The 19,891-nt window shown below is 41.8% G+C and overlaps 1 protein-coding gene across 3 annotated transcripts in view; it reads right to left on the bottom strand.

Annotated features, from left to right (window-relative positions):
- ELP1 (elongator acetyltransferase complex subunit 1) overlaps positions 1-19,891 on the bottom strand; it is an 87,746-nt gene that overhangs the window by 28,800 nt on the left and 39,055 nt on the right. For all 3 annotated transcript variants that reach the window (XM_044305389.1, XM_044305397.1, XM_044305407.1), the window contains 3 exons: positions 19,475-19,560; positions 10,038-10,183; positions 7,010-7,133 (listed from right to left, as the gene is read on the bottom strand). In XM_044305389.1, the coding sequence (XP_044161324.1) occupies positions 7,010-7,133; positions 10,038-10,183; positions 19,475-19,560 (356 nt within the window). The remainder of the gene's footprint in view (positions 1-7,009; positions 7,134-10,037; positions 10,184-19,474; positions 19,561-19,891) is intronic.

Genomic DNA, 19,891 nt, shown 5'->3' with positions numbered 1-19,891 from the left:
TGATCAGGAAGTGTATATGGGGTGATCACCCCCCTGTAAGGCTCCATTCAGACGTCCGTATGTGTTTTGCGGATCCGATCCATGGATGCGTGGATCCGTAAAACACATACGGGCATCTGAATGGAGCCTTACAGGGGGGTGATCAATGACAGGGGGTGATCAGGGAGTGTATATGGGGTGATCACCCCCCTGTCAGGCTCCATTCAGACGTCCATATGTGTTTTGCGGATCCGATCCATGGATGCGTGGATCCGTAAAACACATCCGGACATCTGAATGGAGCCTTACAGGGGGGTGATCAATGACAGGGGGGTGATCAGGGAGTCTATATGGGGTGATCAGGGGTTCATAAGGGGTTAATAAGTGACCAAGGGGGGGGGGGGGGGGGTGTGGTGTAGTGTAGTGGTGGTTGGTGCTACTTTACTGAGCTACCTGTGTCCTCTGGTGGTCGATCCAAACAAAAAGGACCACCAGAGGACCAGGTAGCAGGTATATTAGACGCTGTTATCAAAACAGCGTCTAATATACCTGTTAGGGGTTAAAAAAAAGAAAATCGCATCTCCAGCCTGCCAGCGAACGATCGCCGCTGGCAGGCTGGAGATCCACTCACTTACCTTCCGTTCCTGTGCGCGCGTTCACAGGAAATCTCGGCTCACGCGAGATGACGCCAATCGGCGTTAGTGTGACCTGGGAGAGCCGCCGCAATGACGCCTTTCGGCGTTAGCGTGCGGGCAGGTGGTTAAAGAGGTTGACCGAGATTTTGATAAATAGCCTATCCTCAGGATAGGTCATCAATATCAGATCAGGATCCGACCCCTGGCACCCCCACCGATCAGTTGTGTGAACAGACATCAGTGCTCCGGTGATTGCTGCAGCCTCTTCCTAGGTCAATTAAGTCACGTTCATTAGTCACATGGCCGGGAGCAGCTCAGTACCATTCAAGCTGCAATATCAAGCACAGCCGCTATACAATGGACAGTAGTGCTTGGTAAGCTGCAGCACTCAATGGAGAACCGAAGTCCCTTCGATCTGCTGCCCAGAAACAATGCAACTGAATGAGGACGAGCGATAGCAATAGCGATCCGTCATCCCGATACACGTAAATCCAGAGCTTCACCTCCACTTAACAAGTGGCTGACTGGATGGGCCGACAAGCAGCAGATTGTTGGGAAAGAAATGTCTGCTACTCGTCAGCCCAAGTGATATGTACAGACCAAGAAGTCTATTATTAGGCTTAGTGACTAGTGCAATAATGGCAGGATTTTATTTTTTACATAGATATTGATATAGAAATTTCAAAATAAATAAAATAAAATAAAAATCTTAAAAAGTTAAGCGGATACGCTAGTAAACAGAAGAAACGTATAGAAAAAGTATTACTTGATGCACCATAGACTATAATTGGGCAAACTTAGTTCAAAAGTGCATACTTTTAACTGTTTGTCACGGTTTAAAGTTTCTATATGTTTTTGGGCTTGCCTGAATAATGTAGCATACCACGCTTTTCTGTCTTTTTTTTTTTTTTTTTTTTTTTGCAGATCGCTTCGCTGCATTGCAGTGAAAAAAAGACAAATCGAAACATAAAATATGGTATACATCCTTCTATTAAAAGTATCCTTTTTTTTAGATAATGCATTCTAATTTTCAAACCTTTATTTAAAAAAAAAGAAAAGTTTCACAAAAAATAAACTGACACAAAAGGTATTGAAACTTATGCACATCCGTCAAGTGTATACGATAAAAAAAGGATATATAACCACAAAATTGCAGACGCTTGTATACTTTTGTTACTGTATGTCCAAACATATCCACTTGATGTACAGCAAAAACGAGATGTGAACAGGCCTTAACATAAAAACATGACTTCATTTTCTGACGACACATTCCTTTAACCCCTTTAGCCACAGTCACATAACCGTATGTATGTGAATGTGAGTGAATGTATGGAGTGGGCTTCTGCAGTGAGCCCATTCCATACGTGCCAGGTGTATAATACAGCAGGCATCCGGCCACAATGACTGAGAATGGTCATCACGCCAAACCTGTCAATTAATCGTTCAGATGCCACTATCAAAAGCGACTGCGGCATTTGTGAGGTTAGACAGAGGGAGGGGGCAGTGAAATTGCGGGGCTTCGATCAGTTACCACAACAGCCTGGACGCTGCTGAGGCTTCCCAGAAGAGTCATAGTAACCTCCCTGCCAAGCTGTGCAGGAGGCACAGGTCAGCAGGGGCGTGTCAAAATCCCATTCACCCTGGTTCTAGCCCCCTAAGGGCTAAAAGTTATTGTTAAAAAAAAAGTTTCAAAAAAATGTTAAATAAAAAAATACATTTCAAATAACCCCACTTTCTCAATATTACACAAAGTAAAATATGTCAAAAATAAAAAAATAAAAATAAAAATACACAGGTATGACCACATCTGAAAATGTCTCAACTATTAAAATATACAAATAATTTTCCTGCGCAGTGTACACCATAACGGAAAAAAAAAACGCAATTCGCCTTATTCTTCCAAAAAAATGTGATCAAAAAGTTGTATGCACCCCAAAAAAATGGTACCAATAACAACTGCAGTTCGTTCCGCATAAAACAAGCCTTCAAACAGCTCTTCGGACAGAAAAAGTTATGGCTGTCAGAAAATGGGGATGCAAAGAAAATTTTGATTTTTTTTCAAAAGGTTTTTATTTAAAAAAATAAATAAATACTAAAACAAAAAAACTATACAAATTTGGTACCATCGTATTCAGTTGCAGAATAAGGATGTCATGTCATTTTTAGCGCAAATTGAACGGCGTAATGGCAAAACCCTTTAGGAATTGTGTGGGGTTTGTTTTTCAATTTTACCTCACAAAGATTTTTTTCCCCCCATTTTCAAATACAAGACATGGTAAATTAAATAGTGCTATTAAAAGATTAATCTTGTCCTGCAAGAAGTAAGTCCCCATATGGCTATATGAATGGAAAACAAAAAAAAAAAAGTTATGGCTATTGGAATGTGGGGAGGAAAAAACTAAATTGCAAATAGAACATGGCCCTGGTACTTAAGGGGTTAAAGACATTGATCCATTTTTTAAATCCAACATGTCTGTTCTTAAGACAGAAAGTCATACTTCACAAAATAGTTAATGTATTTTTCGCTCTATAAGATGCACTGCCATTTTTCCCCATTGCATGTGTACATTGCAGGTTGTGCTGCAGACAGACAGTGGTCTGCGTTGTATCTGTGTCACGTACATCACACGCTTTTAGTGACCCTGACCTTTCATCTGCGCGCCGGGCAGGAAAAGCATGGTTGAAGGAGCTGGGCCAGCCCGCTGCTGGAGGGCGACAGCTTCAGCGACTTTCCGTCAGTGCCTTGGGTGCCTGCTCTGCCTAAGCGTGCCTCCCCACGAGCTTGCTCACCTATGACTGCTTAGGTACTAGTGTAAAGTATCCCCAAGTAAAGTGTTCCCCATAACAATGTGTCATTTGTAGATCCCCCCCCAGAGTGTCAGTAGCAGATCCCCCCTATAACAAAGGGTCATCTGCAGATCACCCCATAACAACAGATCCGTCCATAACAATGGGGCATCTGTAGATCCCCCCCATAACAATATGTCAACGGCAGATTCACTGATGACAGTGTTCCATACACTGATATTTTCGGCTACAGCGCGCCAATAACTATGAAGGATACAGAGCTGACAGTTTTTCATTACTCTACTCAAAGCAGTAGGAGGAGAGGAAATAGAAGTCAAATAACAGAGAAACCAGAACAACATCAACACACAACTGACAAACCACAGTTAAACCACTCAAAGTACTACTCAGGGTGGGAGCTGTGTACCCCAATGAATGGAAATGGATTGTACGGTAAATAAAACTAAATTTTTCTCATCCATGTCATTGATGGACACATGATAGACCATGCAACGTCCCAAAGCAGTCCGTTGTGACCCACAGTAGCATCAGCGGATGCATAGATATGCACCCAATAGAGGCTTGGTGGTTTACCACCTAAGATGCCCTCATGTTTGAGTGAGCAGTAGCCCGGAAAGAGGCTACCCTGCCCTGAGAGTTGTAAGCCTCCAAAATGGAAAGACTAATCCAACGGGAGATGGTGGATTTAGACACAGCCAGACTCTTCCTGTCTATGAAGAGTGAATCTGACCTTCTAAAGGTGGATGTGACCGAAAGATAAATGTGGACAGCTTTTACCACATCCAGGGCATGAGGATCTAATCCTTGGGCTGAGTTGGAGCTAAACAAAACAAGGGCAGAACAATATTCTTGTTAATGTGGAAAATTCGGTAGAGAAGAGGGAATCGAATGAAGGATCCTGATGGGGCAACAAGGGGGATTTAGAAGACCAAGCCACCAGTTTCAAAACCTTATGAACAGAGGTGACCGTAACAGGAGAGCAACCTTGAAAAAGAGAGAACATAAGTAGATGTCCTGCAGAGGATACCTTGTGAAGGCAGGCGGACTATTCCATCGTCACAGGTGAAGACAAAGACCAAGTGGAGAGCTGACTCAACAGGTTTGAGGGACAATTTGGAAAAAGACTCTTGCTTCCTATCCTTTTGGTCAGAGAAGGAAGCTGCATCCTCCATGGGCAGTGTGGTAAATTTAGCCAGGTGGGAAACAGGAGGGTCCAAAATACTGGGTGCGGCCCACTTAATGACAAGGCCCTCAGTAGTGAACAACCAAGCGTTTGGGCATGGCAAACAGATGGAATTTTGGACCATGCCGAAAGTATGTTATTATACTCAGGAAATGTATTCAGGCCCATCTTGAACTCATTCCGTCATTTCACCATCACAACCATTTCTGGCAAACAGTTCCATAGTCTCACAGCTCTTACAGTAAAGAATCCTTTTCTATGCTAATGGAGTAAACTTCTTTCCTCTAGACATAGAAGATATCCTTTGAGCAATTCAGGAATGAGTTTGCCCTTCCCCATACAGCCTTTTATCAATTTTTGTTACGACATGCATTCCAGTCACTTATATGCACTACAGTTCCACTGTTACAACAGATTCTCATAAGTGACTCCTCGAGTGGACTAATATCATAAATATATAGGAATTTATTTGTGAAATTTGTGCAGCATGATCCCTTGGTGGTCAAACAAAAATGGGAGAGAGAGGTAGGTTCTATTTCCCTTGGTGGTCAAAAAAATGGGAGAGGGAGGTTGGTTCTATTTCAGAGGATCAATGGAAAGCAGTACTGGCACTGACACCTCAGTCATCACTGTGAAAGGGTCAGAGTATGTCCCAATTATTTCTTATTCACCGGGTATATCGGACTCCATCCTTTCTGTTCAAGATGCTTCCTGCCCTATATGTTGGGAGAGTCCTGCATCCCTGATGCACATGTTCTGGGAATGTACTTATGAATTTGTGGACAGGTGCGTTAACCTGTATTAAAGAAATATCAAAATGTGGTCCTGCCTAGTCTGAGGACGTGTGTGCTGGGAATATTGGACATTAAAAAACAAAATTCACGCTTGGGAGTTCAGCGTCTGCTCTTCCAGGCCAGGAAATAAATTGCTAAATACTGACTTAGACACCAGCCCCCATCTGTGGCTGAATTTTGAACAGAATGGCTGAGACCCTCCGCCTGGAAAAAGGTGTATATTTTAAAAGGCAATGCTTGGCCAAGTTTACCAAAATATGGGACAAATGGGTAGTATATAGGACCGCTGCGACATAGCTTGGTTTATAGTTCTCTTGGTCGTGTTGGGAGGAGTGGTCTCAGAGATGCATGCGGTTTTGGATACGCGTGACCGTAACTGGGAAGGGAAATTATGGTAGGTGACTTGAAGTGGAGGTGCTTACTGAACAGTTTATCTTGGAAGAGATGGAGATTGAGCTCATACTTAGAGTGTCGGCAATATCTCCCTTGGTGCTCTGATACTCTATACCTATATTAGTGGTGTGGTGCCCATCTCATCAATGGATAGGGGGTGGGTGTTAGGGATAGGGGCAGTTTGTTCTATACTAATATGTAATACAGTTGCAAGGGTAGTTTTCTGTATCATTTGATTGCATTAATCAAAAGTTGGACGTGATTTATGAAAAGGTCTCGATAACACTCTGAATGTCCAATGGGATTGTATGTACCTACTTCTTTATCCTCTGATGGGGTCTTTTTGTTAATAATTTTTCAATATACAGAAATAAAAAAACTATCCGATTAAAAAAAATAAAAAAAATAACAGGATATCCCCTTGTCATGCTTATAGTCCTTGGTATAAATAGATAATGGGAGAGATCCCTGTTTTGGCCTTTGATACATTTATACATGGTTATTAGATCTCCCCTCAGTCGTCTTTTCTAAACTGAATAACACTAATTTTGATAATGTTTCTGGGTACAGTAGTACATCCATTCCAGTTATTACTTTCGTGGCCCAACTCTGAACCCGCTTTTCACCGAGATACTCCAGGATAGAAGTCAAGTGACCTTCACTATCCAGTGTACACTGCTGCGGCATGACGTTTGGTCTGCCAATCACATGACTTTCTCCCCTTTTAGCCCCCTTAGATAAAGCGTGTCCAAATGCCTGCGAATTTGTGTGCAGGAGTGCACAGCCACCTGCTGCACTGCTATCAATGTTCCTCAAGTGATTCTGTCTCGGCCACTTATATATCTATAATATAGATATATTTATAGCAGTGCAGCAAGTGCCTTCTCCATGCTGAAACACGCTGTCTAAAGGGGCAGGTCTTCCGTAAGGTGGAAAAAAATTCTGCCTGCTGACTGTGCACTGTGTCCCAGCTCCAAATAGCAAACACTTACCTAAATTGCTTTTAAAATTTACAGACCTATAGTTTCCAAGCTCACTTTTTGAATATTGGCACCACATTTGCTATACACCAGACCTGTGGAACAGACCCTATTATTATAGAACCCTTAAATATTAGAAATAAGGGTGTGTCAATTACATTATTTAAGTAACTCAGGATGAGGAGGTGTATGCCATCTGGACCAGGTGATTTTTCTATAGACAGGACTATTACTTACCACATTTGCTGAGATGTCCAAGAGCTTTTTTATATCTTTTCAGGTGCTTGTCAATAGTATATCGCTGATAATTGCTTTCCATTTTCTTTAGTGTGTTGAGGAATGGAAGATATTCCTTTGGGTCCTGTGACAAATAAAAAGGGAACACTAAGACTCATTGTCATTACAGCGGTTGTTCATGATTTTTTTTCTTTCGATTCCTCACCATCCAGCAGTACCTATGAAGGAAGCTGTACTTACCTGTTCCCTTCAGTGACGTGTGCCCAAACAGCAGGAGACCAAATACGGACGTGCTGCTTAGGGACATGTCACCACTGAGGCCACTCATTGGTTGCAATGGCGCACATGACAGATGGGGACCGGAAGTCCACTGAATAAAGGGTGGGATTCACGGATCTGGAGTGAGGCATTTTTTGTACACATTGGGGGAGATTCATCAAAACTGGTGTAAATTAGAACTGGTTTAGTTGCTCATAGCAACCAAGCCAGTTTTTCTTTACACCAGTTTTGATAGATCTTCCCTAGTGTGTCTTACCACTAGCATTTTCTTTATGGAGTTTTTCCCCTTATAGAGGAGGTGCTGGCAAAATACCTTAAAAAAACGCTAAAAGCTTCAGCATGCTGATTTTAGAAAAGAAGCAACAAAAAATGGCACTTAATGAACAAAAAAGCTTGTTTGTGGTACATTTCATATTTCCAATTTACCCTCAGCTAACACCATGAGCTTCATTTATACCACAAAAACAAAAGGGTGTAGAAAAATGTAAACAAAAACGTGTTAAAAACAGCCTTAAAAGGGGTTAGTACACAATAAATGTAAAAAAAATAAAAAAAAGTCAGACATTATCTTGTGTATGACATTCGCTTTCTAACAAAGCTAGAACCAGCCCTGTACCTCAAATGGAACCAGAGATCTCCCCATTCATTGCTCTGCTAGATTTACTTCTAGCTGGCAGCTAAGGGAGCCTCGTCTATTCTGCTGCAGTTGAAAAATGGAACTGAACATGTGCGTCCACCTTAGTAAGGATGACAGCAAAATTGGAAAAAGAACAAACAGCAGGCGGTGTAAACAGATACATTTCTGTGAGTAACTCACTGGCTATACTAAACTTTTAATTACATGCAATAATAAAAGCATGGTTTAAAAACTATAGAACATTTTTCATGGGACACCCCCATTAAGCTGGTTTTCGCGAGGACAAGAATCTGTCAGTTTGAGTTAGGCCTGAGCTGGTTTTCCTATTAGCAGGGTAGCCTTACCATACAGCATGTAACCCCTACAATAAAGCAAGTATACCAGAAATCACTTTATGTAACTAAGTATCACTGTACAGGTCCTTCTAGAAAGATTAGCATATTGTGATAAAGTTCATTATTTTCTGTAATGTACTGATAAACATTAGACTTTCATATATTTTAGATTCATTACACACCAACTGAAGTAGTTCAAGCCTTTTATTGTTTTAATATTGATGATTTTGGCATACAGCTCATGAAAACCCAAAATTCCGATCTCAAAAAATTAGCATATCATGAAAAGGTTCTCTAAACGAGCTATTAACCTAATCATCTGAATCAACTAATTAACTCTAAACACCTGCAAAAGATTCCTGAGGCTTTTAAAAACTCCCAGCCTGGTTCATTACTCAAAACCGCAATCATGGGTAAGACTGCTGACCTGACTGCTGTCCAGAAGGCCATCATTGACACCCTCAAGCAAGAGGGTAAGACACAGAAAGAAATTTCTGAACGAATAGGCTGTTCCCAGAGTGCTGTATCAAGGCACCTCGGTGGGAAGTCTGTGGGAAGGAAAAAGTGTGGCAGGAAACGCTGCACAATGAGAAGAGGTGACCGGACCCTGAGGAAGATTGTGGAGAAGGACCGATTCCAGACCTTGGGGGACCTGCGGAAGCAGTGGACTGAGTCTGGAGTAGAAACATCCAGAGCCACCGTGTACAGGCGTGTGCAGGAAATGGGCTACAGGTGCCGCATTCCCCAGGTCAAGCCACTTTTGAACCAGAAACAGCGGCAGAAGCGCCTGACCTGGGCTACAGAGAAGCAGCACTGGACTGTTGCATGTCATTCGGAAATCAAGGTGCCAGAGTCTGGAGGAAGACTGGGGAGAGGGAAATGCCAAAATGCCTGAAGTCCAGTGTCAAGTACCCACAGTCAGTGATGGTCTGGGGTGCCATGTCAGCTGCTGGTGTTGGTCCACTGTGTTTTATCAAGGGCAGGGTCAATGCAGCTAGCTATCAGGAGATTTTGGAGCACTTCATGCTTCCATCTGCTGAAAAGCTTTATGGAGATGAAGATTTCATTTTTCAGCACGACCTGGAACCTGCTCACAGTGCCAAAACCACTGGTAAATGGTTTACTGACCATGGTATTACTGTGCTCAATTGGCCTGCCAACTCTCCTGACCTGAACCCCATAGAGAATCTGTGGGATATTGGGAAGAGAAAGTTGAGAGACGCAAGACCCAACCCTCTGGATGAGCTTAAGGCCGCTATCGAAGCATCCTGGGCCTCCATAACACCTCAGCAGTGCCACAGGCTGATTGCCTCCATGCCACGCCGCATTGAAGCAGTCATTTCTGCAAAAGGATTTCCCACCAAGTATTGAGTGCATAACTGAACATAATTATTTGAAGGTTGACTTTTTTTGTATTAAAAACACTTTTCTTTTATTGGTCGGATGAAATATGCTAATTTTTTGAGATAGGAAATTTGGGTTTTCATGAGCTGTATGCCAAAATCATCAATATTAAAATAAAAGGCTTGAACTACTTCAGTTGTGTGTAATGAATCTAAAATATATGAAAGTCTAATGTTTATCAGTACATTACAGAAAATAATGAACTTTATCACAATATGCTAATTTTTTGAGAAGGACCTGTATATTTCTGCTTCAAATTTTGTTCAAAAGTTTCCTCCAAAAGTGGAGTTTTCCTTTAGACTTGACAATGCATCAATTGCCTGAATCTACAAATCATTACCTTTAACCATTAATAACCAAACAATCATTTCACCTTTTGTGATTTTTCGGCAACCATAACAACCAAATCAAAGTCATATGTGCCAAGAGAATGATCATAGAGCTCATTGACATCCACAAGGAACAGCAGGTACTTCAAGGCTTCCTCTGCACTCACGGCATCTGGACACGGTGGGCTCTCTGCAAAACAAATAAGGGTGTACCAGTGATTAGTTTGCTAGGCAGCAGCTTGGAACCAGCTATAAATATAGTAAGATTAATTAAGCATATTTAAATCTTCAGTTCTAAATAGGTGAGCTCACCAAGTGTGCCTTCTCCGGGGCTCAACCTGCTTCCTACCAAAAAGCCTCAAAATTAGTCACCAAGGAGATACAGAAATTGGCTGGCTCACGGTAAAATATCACATTTATAAAAAAAAAAAAAAGCGCATAATTCTCTCACTCTTAACATACATAACATATATAAAATAAGGTTCTATAAAGTGCATAAAAACAATCAATCAGTCTTGGTCCCATTTAATATCACATGCGGAGCTCTCGCATGTGTTGTTGCGAATGACGGCTTTACTATTTCAGCGCATGCGCTGTGTGCTCTTCCGGACACCGGACCTCCGGAGGTATTGTCCAAGAATACACTTGCGTTGATAGACAGGAATGAGATTAGAGGTGCATTAAAGTTATAATGATACAGTATTGCCGTCTAGGCAGACTCGTTTCGGAACCCAGTGTTCCTTCCTTATTGGCAGAAAATGATTAGGATTGGGACCTTCCATTTTTTTTTATATAATTAGATTCAGTTGCCTCAAAAATCTGGACTGGACTTGAAGACGGTTTGTGTCAGTTCTCAGGATGCAATTTTGCTATTACTATCGCTGCTGAATCACAGCCGGTATCATTGTTCTTATGCTCTCATGAAGTATGATGATTATATCTATTCTGATTTATACTATACAATACATCAGCCTTATTGCCTTATTTATAAAATAAACAGAGAAATACAAGAGTACCAAAAATATAAGGGCTTGAAATGGTAGCCCGACAGCCACACTCTGATTCCTACATGTAAAACATATCTACAGATGGAGATTAGTTACGTTTTAACTTATTATTGATAATTCTAATGATATACCTTCCTCAATATTCAATTGCTGCAGAAAATTAGCTGCTCATATCAAATTTCTCTATAGAAGTCTTTAAAAGGATGGACATACATAACATATTTTATAAATGTTATGTATGTTAATGACATTTTTTATTAATTAGATTATTATTTATAATAGAGTGAGAGAATTATGCGCTTTTTATAATAAATGTGATATTTTACCGTGAGCCAGACAATTTCTGTATACATATTTAAATCTTGGTTATCTATTCTCTATAGACAATGAAGATATTTTCTGAAATATATATACTACAGAATATACGGTACATGGATACAACGAGGTTGCAATATCTTGTATATCAGCTAGATGGCGATGTACTGTATGTATCCAGACAAAATAATTCCTTTGTTTGTTTTCCTGGCTAAGAGCTACCTTGATTACTTCCAGATTCAGTGTTCTGGAGGCATATACAGTCAGGTCCATAAATATTGGGACATCAACACAATTCTAACATTTTGGGCTCTATACACGACCACAATGGACTTGAAATGAAACGAACAAGATGTGCTTTAACTGCAGACTGTCAGCTTTAATTGGAGGGTATTTACATCCAAATCAGGTGAACGGTTTAGGAATTACAACAGTTTGCATATGTGCCTCCCACTTGTTAAGGGACCAAAAGTAATAGGACAGAATAATAATCATAAATCAAACTTTCACTTTTTGTTGTTCTAGAACTGAGAAGGCTTTTTTAGATGTCGTTTGGCAAACTCTAATCTAGCCTTCCTGTTTTTGAGGGTCACCAATGGTTTACATCTTGTGGTGAACCTTGATTGTTGACGTTGACACACATACACCTACCTCCTGGACAGTGTTCTTGATCTGGCCAACTGTTGTGAAGGGTGTTTTCTTCACCAGGGAAAGAATTCTTCAGTCATCCACCACAGTTGTTTTCCGTGGTCTTCTGGGTCTTTTGGTGTTGCTGAGCTCACCAAATGCGTTCCTTCTTTTTAAGAATGTTCCAAACAGTTGTTTTGGCCACGCCTAATGTTTTTGCCATCTCTCTGATGGGTTTGCTGCGTTTTTTTCAGCCAAACGATGGCTTGCTTTACTGATAGCGACAGCTCTTTGGATCTCATCTTGAGAGTTGACAGCAACAGATTCCAAATGCAAATAGCACACTTGAAATGAACTCTGGACCTTTTATCTGCTCATTGTAATTGGGATAACGAAGGAATAACACACACCTGGCCATGGAACAGCTGAGAAGCCAATTGTCCCATTACTTTTGGTCCCTTAACAAGTGGGAGGCACATATGCAAACTGTTGTAATTCCTATACCGTTCACCTGATTTGGATGTAAATACCCTCAAATTAAAGCTGACAGTCTCGGTTATAGCACATCTTGTATGTTTTATTTCAAATCCATTGTGGTGGTGTATAGAGCCAAAAAAAATTGAATTGTGTTGATGTCCCAATATTTATGGACCTGACTGTAGGTCCCTGTTATCATACAGGTCACAATCCTATGGTGTAAGGTTAACACCCAGGCCATGCTCTTTAATAAAAGGAATCTTCTGATCATTTTGGTCAGAAGAGGAAGTCTCAAATACCACCATGAGTCATGTCTTCTCATTTAAGGAACATTTTCTTTCCCCTAGAGAGAATTTTTATTTGGAGCAATGCAGACAGCATGGTCAGATCCTTTGTTTAGGGATCACACAAAAATCCTGCCATGAGACTAGTTATAATCATTAATCAGACGGTGGACACTGCTAAGAGGTGAAAGGTGCATAGTACCATCCATATATTTGCAACACTAAATATTATTATATCGAACAGTACCTGTTTTACATCTATATGTTGAATATAACTGTACCCAATATTGACAGGCACTGCAATAATCGTATAAATTGTGTTGATTGCTTTTCTAGTAACACTGAAAATTGATCTGTTGCAGATAGATCATTGAATGTAGGCCATTGGGATAGATCAGTCTCCTGAATGCATGGTCATTTGTATCTATGTGATTCATTAGTGCTAGGTTATTATTTTGGTGTTTTTTCTATAGGTATGAGTTACTCTCCTTTTTCTTTGGAATACAGAATAAAATCAGCTATTCTGGTATCTAATCAGTGAGCAGACACATTTTTTGAAGGTTTCCAATAAGTTACATTACCTGTGATGCACTTCAGTTTTCCAAACCCCCCTTTCTTGAATGGGAGCAATGCAAGAGGAAAACGGTTACAGGAAATCAAATTCCCCACCTGTGCTCTCCCAGTGCTGTCAGCTGAATACAGACAGTCCTTCTAATCTAAAGTGCCATAATAAAATGCAAATAGGGCTCTATTAGCAACCTTGGGCTGTAATGTTTCCTTACTGCTGCAATATTCGAAAATTACCCTCTACAGAGTAATAAGGGGGGAGTTGCAGAGAGCAATGAGCAGAAATCAAAGCCATTAAATATTTTTTTTCTGAACTGTATTCACTGAAGAAAATAAACAGATGAAATGCAGAATGTAAAAATGTATTCCCTATTAAAAGTGCCCTGTCTTACCCAGGAAGAAGTACAGCGGCGTCTTAAAAAGATTAAAATGGACAAATCGCTGGGACCAGATGGCATACATCCCCGCATCCTAAGCGAATTAAGTAATGTCATAGCCAGACCGTTATTTCTTCGGCGCATAAAAAATGTTGTGCCAATATTCAAAAAGGGTCCAAAAACAGAGCCCGGAAACTATAGGCCGGCAAGTTTAACATCTGTCGTGGGTAAACTGTTTGAGGGTTTTCTAACAGATGCTGCTATCTTGGAGTACCTCAATCAAAATAAGCAAATAACGCCATATCAGCATGGCTTCATAAGGGATCAGTCATGTTTAAAGGGCTTCTGTCATCCCACTAAAGTCATTTTTTTTTGGGGGGGGGGGGGGGGGGCTAGTTAAATTCCTTATACTGCGATATATGAAAATATAATGCTCTTACTTCCTTTCCTTCAGCAGTTTCTTCTAAAAACAAACTTTTATAATATGTAAATTAGGTCTCTACCAGCAAGTAGGGCGTCTACTTGCTGGTAGCCGCCACAAAAAACCGCCCCCTCGTCCTGTTGATTGACGGGGCCAGCCGCGATCTCCTCCTCCGGCCGGCCCGGTCAGTATTTCAAAAATCGAGCGCCTGTGCTCATTCAGCGCATGCGCTCTGAGATGAGGAGGCATGCCTCCTCAGCACTCCCTCAGTGCGCCTGCGCCGATGACGTCTTCTCTTTCGGTGATGTCATCGGCGCAGGCGCACTGAGGGAGTTCTGAGGAGGCGAGCCTCCTCATCTCAGAGCGCCTGCGCCGAATGAACACAGGCGCGCGGTTTTTGAAATGCTGACATGGCCGGCCGGCGGAGGAGATCGCGGCTGGCCTTGTCAATCAACAGGACGAGGGGGCGGTTTTTTGCGGCGGCTACCAGCAAGTAGACGCCCTACTTGCTGGTAGGGACCTAATTTACATATTATAAAAGTTCGTTTTTAGAAGAAACTGCTGAAGGAAAGTAAGTAAGAGCATTATATTTTCATATATCACAGTATAAGGAATTTAACTAGCCCCCCCCCAAAAAATTGATTGGATAGATTGAAGGCTTGGGCAGATAAGTGGCAGATGAGGTTTAACACTGACAGATGTAAGGTTATGCACATGGGAAAGAATAATGCAAGTCACCCGTACATACTAAAATGATAAAACACTGGGTAACACTGACATGGAAAAGGACCTAGCAATTTTAGTGAACAGCAAACTAAGCTGTAAAAACAAGTGTCAGGCAGCTGCTGCCAAGGAGAATAAGCTAATGGGTTGCATCAAAAGGGGCATAAATGCCCATGATGAGCACATATTCCTACCACTTTACAAATCACTAGTGAGACCACACATGGAGTACTGTGCACAGTTCTTGGCTCTTGTGAACAAGGCAGACATAGCAGAGCTGGAGAGGGTACAGAGGAGGGCAACTAAAGTAATAACTGGAATAGAGGGACTACAGTACCATGAAAGATTATCAACATTAGGAAAAAAAGACCACTGAGGGGAGATCTAATTACCATGCATAAATATATCGGGGGTCAGTACAGAGATCTCTCCCATCATCTATTTATCCCCAGGACTGTGACAAGGGGACATCCTCTGCATCTGGAGGAAAGAAGGTTTGTACACAAACATAGAGGACTCGTTACGGTAAGAGCAGTGAGACTATGGAACTCTTTGCCTGAGGAGGTGGTGATGGTGAGTTCACTAAAAGAGTTTAAGAGGGGGCTGGATGTATTTCTGGAGTGTAATAATATTACAGGCTATAGCTACTAGAGAGGGGTCGTTGATCCAGAGAGTTATTCTGATTGCCTGATTGGAGTCACACAGGAATTTTTTTCCCCCTTAAAGGGGTTGTCCGGGTTCAGAGCTGAACCCGGACATCCCTCCATTTTCACCCTGGCAGCCCCCCTGACAGGAGCATCGGAGCAGTTCATGCTCCGATGCTCTCCTTTGCCCTGCGCTAAATTGCACAGGGCAAAGGCAATTTTAGGAGTTCCAGTGACGCACCGGGGCTCTCCATGGGGATGACAGGAACCCCGGTGATATCCCTGGCACTGATGGGCGGGATTTAGCTCTGGCCTAGCCAGTAAAACGGCTAGGGCAGAGCTAAAGCCCGCCCCTCAGAGCCAGTGACGTCACCGAATACACTGCTGGGCGGAAGTTACCGCCCGGCAGTGTGTTATTGAAAACAAAAGAGCTTGTGCCCTGCGCGGTTTAGCGCAGGGCATGGGAGCGCATCGGAGCATGAGATGCTCCGATGCTAGGCTCAGGGGGGCTGCCGGGGTGAAAATAAGGGTATGTCCGGGTTCAGCTCTGAACCCGGACAAACCCTTTAAGTGGGGAAAATTGGCTTCTACCTCACAATTTTTATTTTTTTTGCCTTCCTCTGGATCAACTTGCAGGGTGACAGGCCGAACTGGATGGACAAATGTATTTTTTCGGCCTTATATACTATGTTACTCTGTTACTTTTGTTTTATTACACAAATTAAATATTAGTTTTGGATTAGAACAATGGGATTGAGCTGCAGTACCAGATACACCCTATGGACAAAGGGACACAGTTGCCATAGTTCTTCTTAAAGGGGTTGTCCCACAAAAAGGATTCTACATTTTGCAAACCAGCAACTGGATCTGAATACTTTTTTTAATTGCATGTAATTAAAAACTTAGCATAGCCACTGAGTTATTCAATAAAATGTATCGATATAGCGCCACCTGCAGTTTGTTTTTTTCTTATTTCTTTGACCTGCTCATTGAGATGGCCGCACATGCTCAGTTTCATCCTTCAACTGCCTCCTGAGCTGTGATTGGGAGAGTTGAGACATGCCCCCTGAGCTGCAGCAGAACAGACACTCTGGATCCATGTGAGGTACAGGGCTGGTTCTTGCTTTGTTAGAATAAGATTGTCATGTTCTATATGATTTTTTACATTAGCCATGGGATAACCTCTTTAACCGCCTCCGGACCGTCTAACGCAGATGTGCGGTCCGGAGGCGGCAGCCCTGCGCAGAGTGACGCATATACGCGTCATCTCGCGAGGGCCGAGATTTCCTGTGAACGCGCGCACACAGGCGCGCGCGCTCACAGGAAAAGAAGGTAAGCGAGTGGATCTCCAGCCTGCCAGCGGCGATCGCTCGCTGGCAGGCTGGAGATGTGATTTTTTTTTTAACCCCTAACAGGTATATTAGACGCTGTTTTGATAACAGCGTCTAATATACCTGCTACCTGGTCCTCTGGTGGTCCCTTTTGTTAGGATCGACCACCAGAGGACACAGGTAGCTCAGTAAAGTCGCACCAAACACCACACTACACTACACCCCCCCCCCCCGTCACTTATTAACCCCTTATGAACCCCTGATCACCCCATATAAACTTCCTGATCACCCCCCTGTCAGGCTCCGTTCAGACGTCCGTATGATTTTTACGGATCCATGGATACATGGATCGGATCCGCAAAACACATGCGGACGTCTGAATGGAGCCTTACAGGGGGGTGATCAATGACAGGCGGGTGATCACCCATATACACTCCCTGATCACCCCTGTCATTGATCACCCCCTGTAAGGCTCCACTCAGACGTCCGCATGTGTTTTGCGGATCCACGTATCCATGGATCCGTAAAAATCATTTGGACGTCTGAATGGAGCCTTACAGGGGGTGATCAATGACAGGGGCGTCATCACCCATATACACTCCCTGATCACCCCCTGTCATTGATCACCCCCCTGTAAGGCTCCATTTAGACGTCCGTATGATTTTTACGGATACATGGATCGGATCCGCAAAACACATGCGGACGTCTGAATGGAGCCTTACAGGGGGGTGATCAATGACAGAGGGGTGATCACCCATATACACTCCCTGATCACCCCCCTGTCATTGATCACCCCCCCTGTAAGGCTCCATTCAGAAATTTTTTGGGCCCAAGTTAGCGGAAATATATATTTTTTTGTTTGTTTTTTCTTACTAAGTCTCATATTCCACTAACTTGTGTCAAAAAATAAAATCTCACATGAACTCACCATACCCCTCACGGAATCCAAATGCGTAAACATTTTTAGACATTTATATTCCAGACTTCTTCTCACGCTTTAGGGCCCCTAAAATGCCAGGGCAGTATAAATACCCCACATGTGACCCCATTTTGGAAAGAAGACACCCCAAGGTATTCCGTGAGGGGCATATTGAGTCCATGAAAGATTGAAATTTTTGTCCTAAGTTAGCGGAAAGTGAGACTTTGTGAGAAAAAAACAAAAAATCAATTTCCGCTAACTTATGCAAAAAATAAATAAAAATTCTATGAACTCGCCAGGCCCCTCATTGAATACCTTGGGGTGTCTTCTTTCCAAAGTGGGGTCACATGTGGGGTATTTATACTGCCCTGACTTTTTAGGGGCCCGAAAGTGTGAGAAGAAGTCTGGGATCCAAATGTCTAAAAATGCCCTCCTAAAAGGAATTTGGGCACCTTTGCGCATCTAGGCTGCAAAAAAGTGTCACACATCTGGTATCGCCGTACTCAGGAGAAGTTGGGCAATGTGTTTTGGGGTGTCATTTTACATATACCCATGCTGGGTGAGAGAAATATCTTGGTCAAATGCCAACTTTGTATAAAAAAATGGGAAAAGTTGTCTTTTGCCAAGATATTTCTCTCACCCAGCATGGGTATATGTAAAATGACACCCCAAAACACATTCCCCAACTTCTCCTGAGTACGGCGATACCAGATGTGTGACACTTTATTGCAGCCTAGGTGGGCAAAGGGGCACATATTCCAAAGTGCACCTTTCGGATTTCGCAGGCCATTTTTTACACATTTTGATTGCAAAGTTCTTCTCACACATTTGGGCCCCTAAATTGCCAGGGCAGTATAACTACCCCACAAGTGACCCCACTTTGGAAAGAAGACACCCCAAGGTATTCCATGAGGGGCACGGCGAGTTCCTCGAATTTTTTATTTTTTGTCGCAAGTTAGTGGAATATGAGACTTTGTAAGGGAAAAAAAAATTAAAATAAAAATCATCATTTTCCGCTAACTTGAGACAAAAAATAAAAAGTTCTATGAACTCACTATGCCCATCAGCGAATACCTTAGGGTGTCTACTTTCCGAAATAGGGTCATTTGTGGGGTGTTTCTACTGTCTGGGCATTGTAGAACCTCAGGAAACATGACAGGTGCTCAGAAAGTCAGAGCTGCTTCAAAAAGCGGAAATTCACATTTTTGTACCATAGTTTGTAAACGCTATAACTTTTACCCAAACCATATATTTTTTTGCCCAAACATTTTTTTTTTTTTATCAAAGACATGTAGAACAATAAATTTAGCGAAAAATTTATATATGGATGTTGTTGTTTTTTTTGCACAATTTTACAGCTGAAAGTGAAAAATGTCATTTTTTTTAAAAAAAATCGTTACATTTCGATTAATAACAAAAAATGTAAAAATGTCAGCAGCAATAAAATACCACCAAATTAAAGCTCTATTAGCGAGAAGAAAAGGAGGTAAAATTCATTTGGGTGGTAAGTTGCATGACCGAGCGATAAACGGTGAAAGTAGTGTAGTGCAGAAGTGGCCTGGTCATGAAGGGGGTTTTAGCTAGCGGGGTTGAAGTGGTTAATGTGGGGTACATCTATAAAAGTTTTAATTTGAGATGCTGCAGGTTTTTGTTAGTTCTACAAAGCCAATTTTATGTTCTATTTTCAAGTTTTATAATCCAGTTTTATTAGTGACTTTTTAACCAAATGAAGTAGAATACTATTTCTAAAGTTCACAACTGGGAGAAAATTACAGCAGACAAAGCTTACCTCTGAGCTCATGGACTTTCAAAAGAGCAGTTTCCAGCTCTGGGGTTGTCTTCCTGACATAAGACGTGAGTATAGATAAACAATATCTAAGCAGGAGAAAAAGCAAAAAGGCAATTAAAGAGATTAAAACCCAACAGTCACATTAAAATTGAAAAAGCTGTAGATTTAGAATTTATATCTCAAATAAATAAAGTTGTCACACAACTTAGGTGACTAAAGTGCATTTTAACCCCTTAGTGACAAGCAATTTTAGCCTTGAAGACCAGAAAGTTTTTTACCCTCTCTGTTATAGCAGTCATAATATTCAATTTTTGTTCTTTAATTTAGCTGTATGATACCTTACATTTTGCAGGATGAACTGTGTTTTTATTTTTTGGGGGAGAGGAAAAAAATAATAATAATAATCTGCAAAAATAA

The sequence above is a fragment of the Bufo gargarizans genome, chromosome 1, assembly GCF_014858855.1.
Source record: "Bufo gargarizans isolate SCDJY-AF-19 chromosome 1, ASM1485885v1, whole genome shotgun sequence".
Classification (NCBI taxonomy): domain Eukaryota; kingdom Metazoa; phylum Chordata; class Amphibia; order Anura; family Bufonidae; genus Bufo; species Bufo gargarizans.
This window is presented reverse-complemented; position numbering and strand designations above follow the sequence as displayed.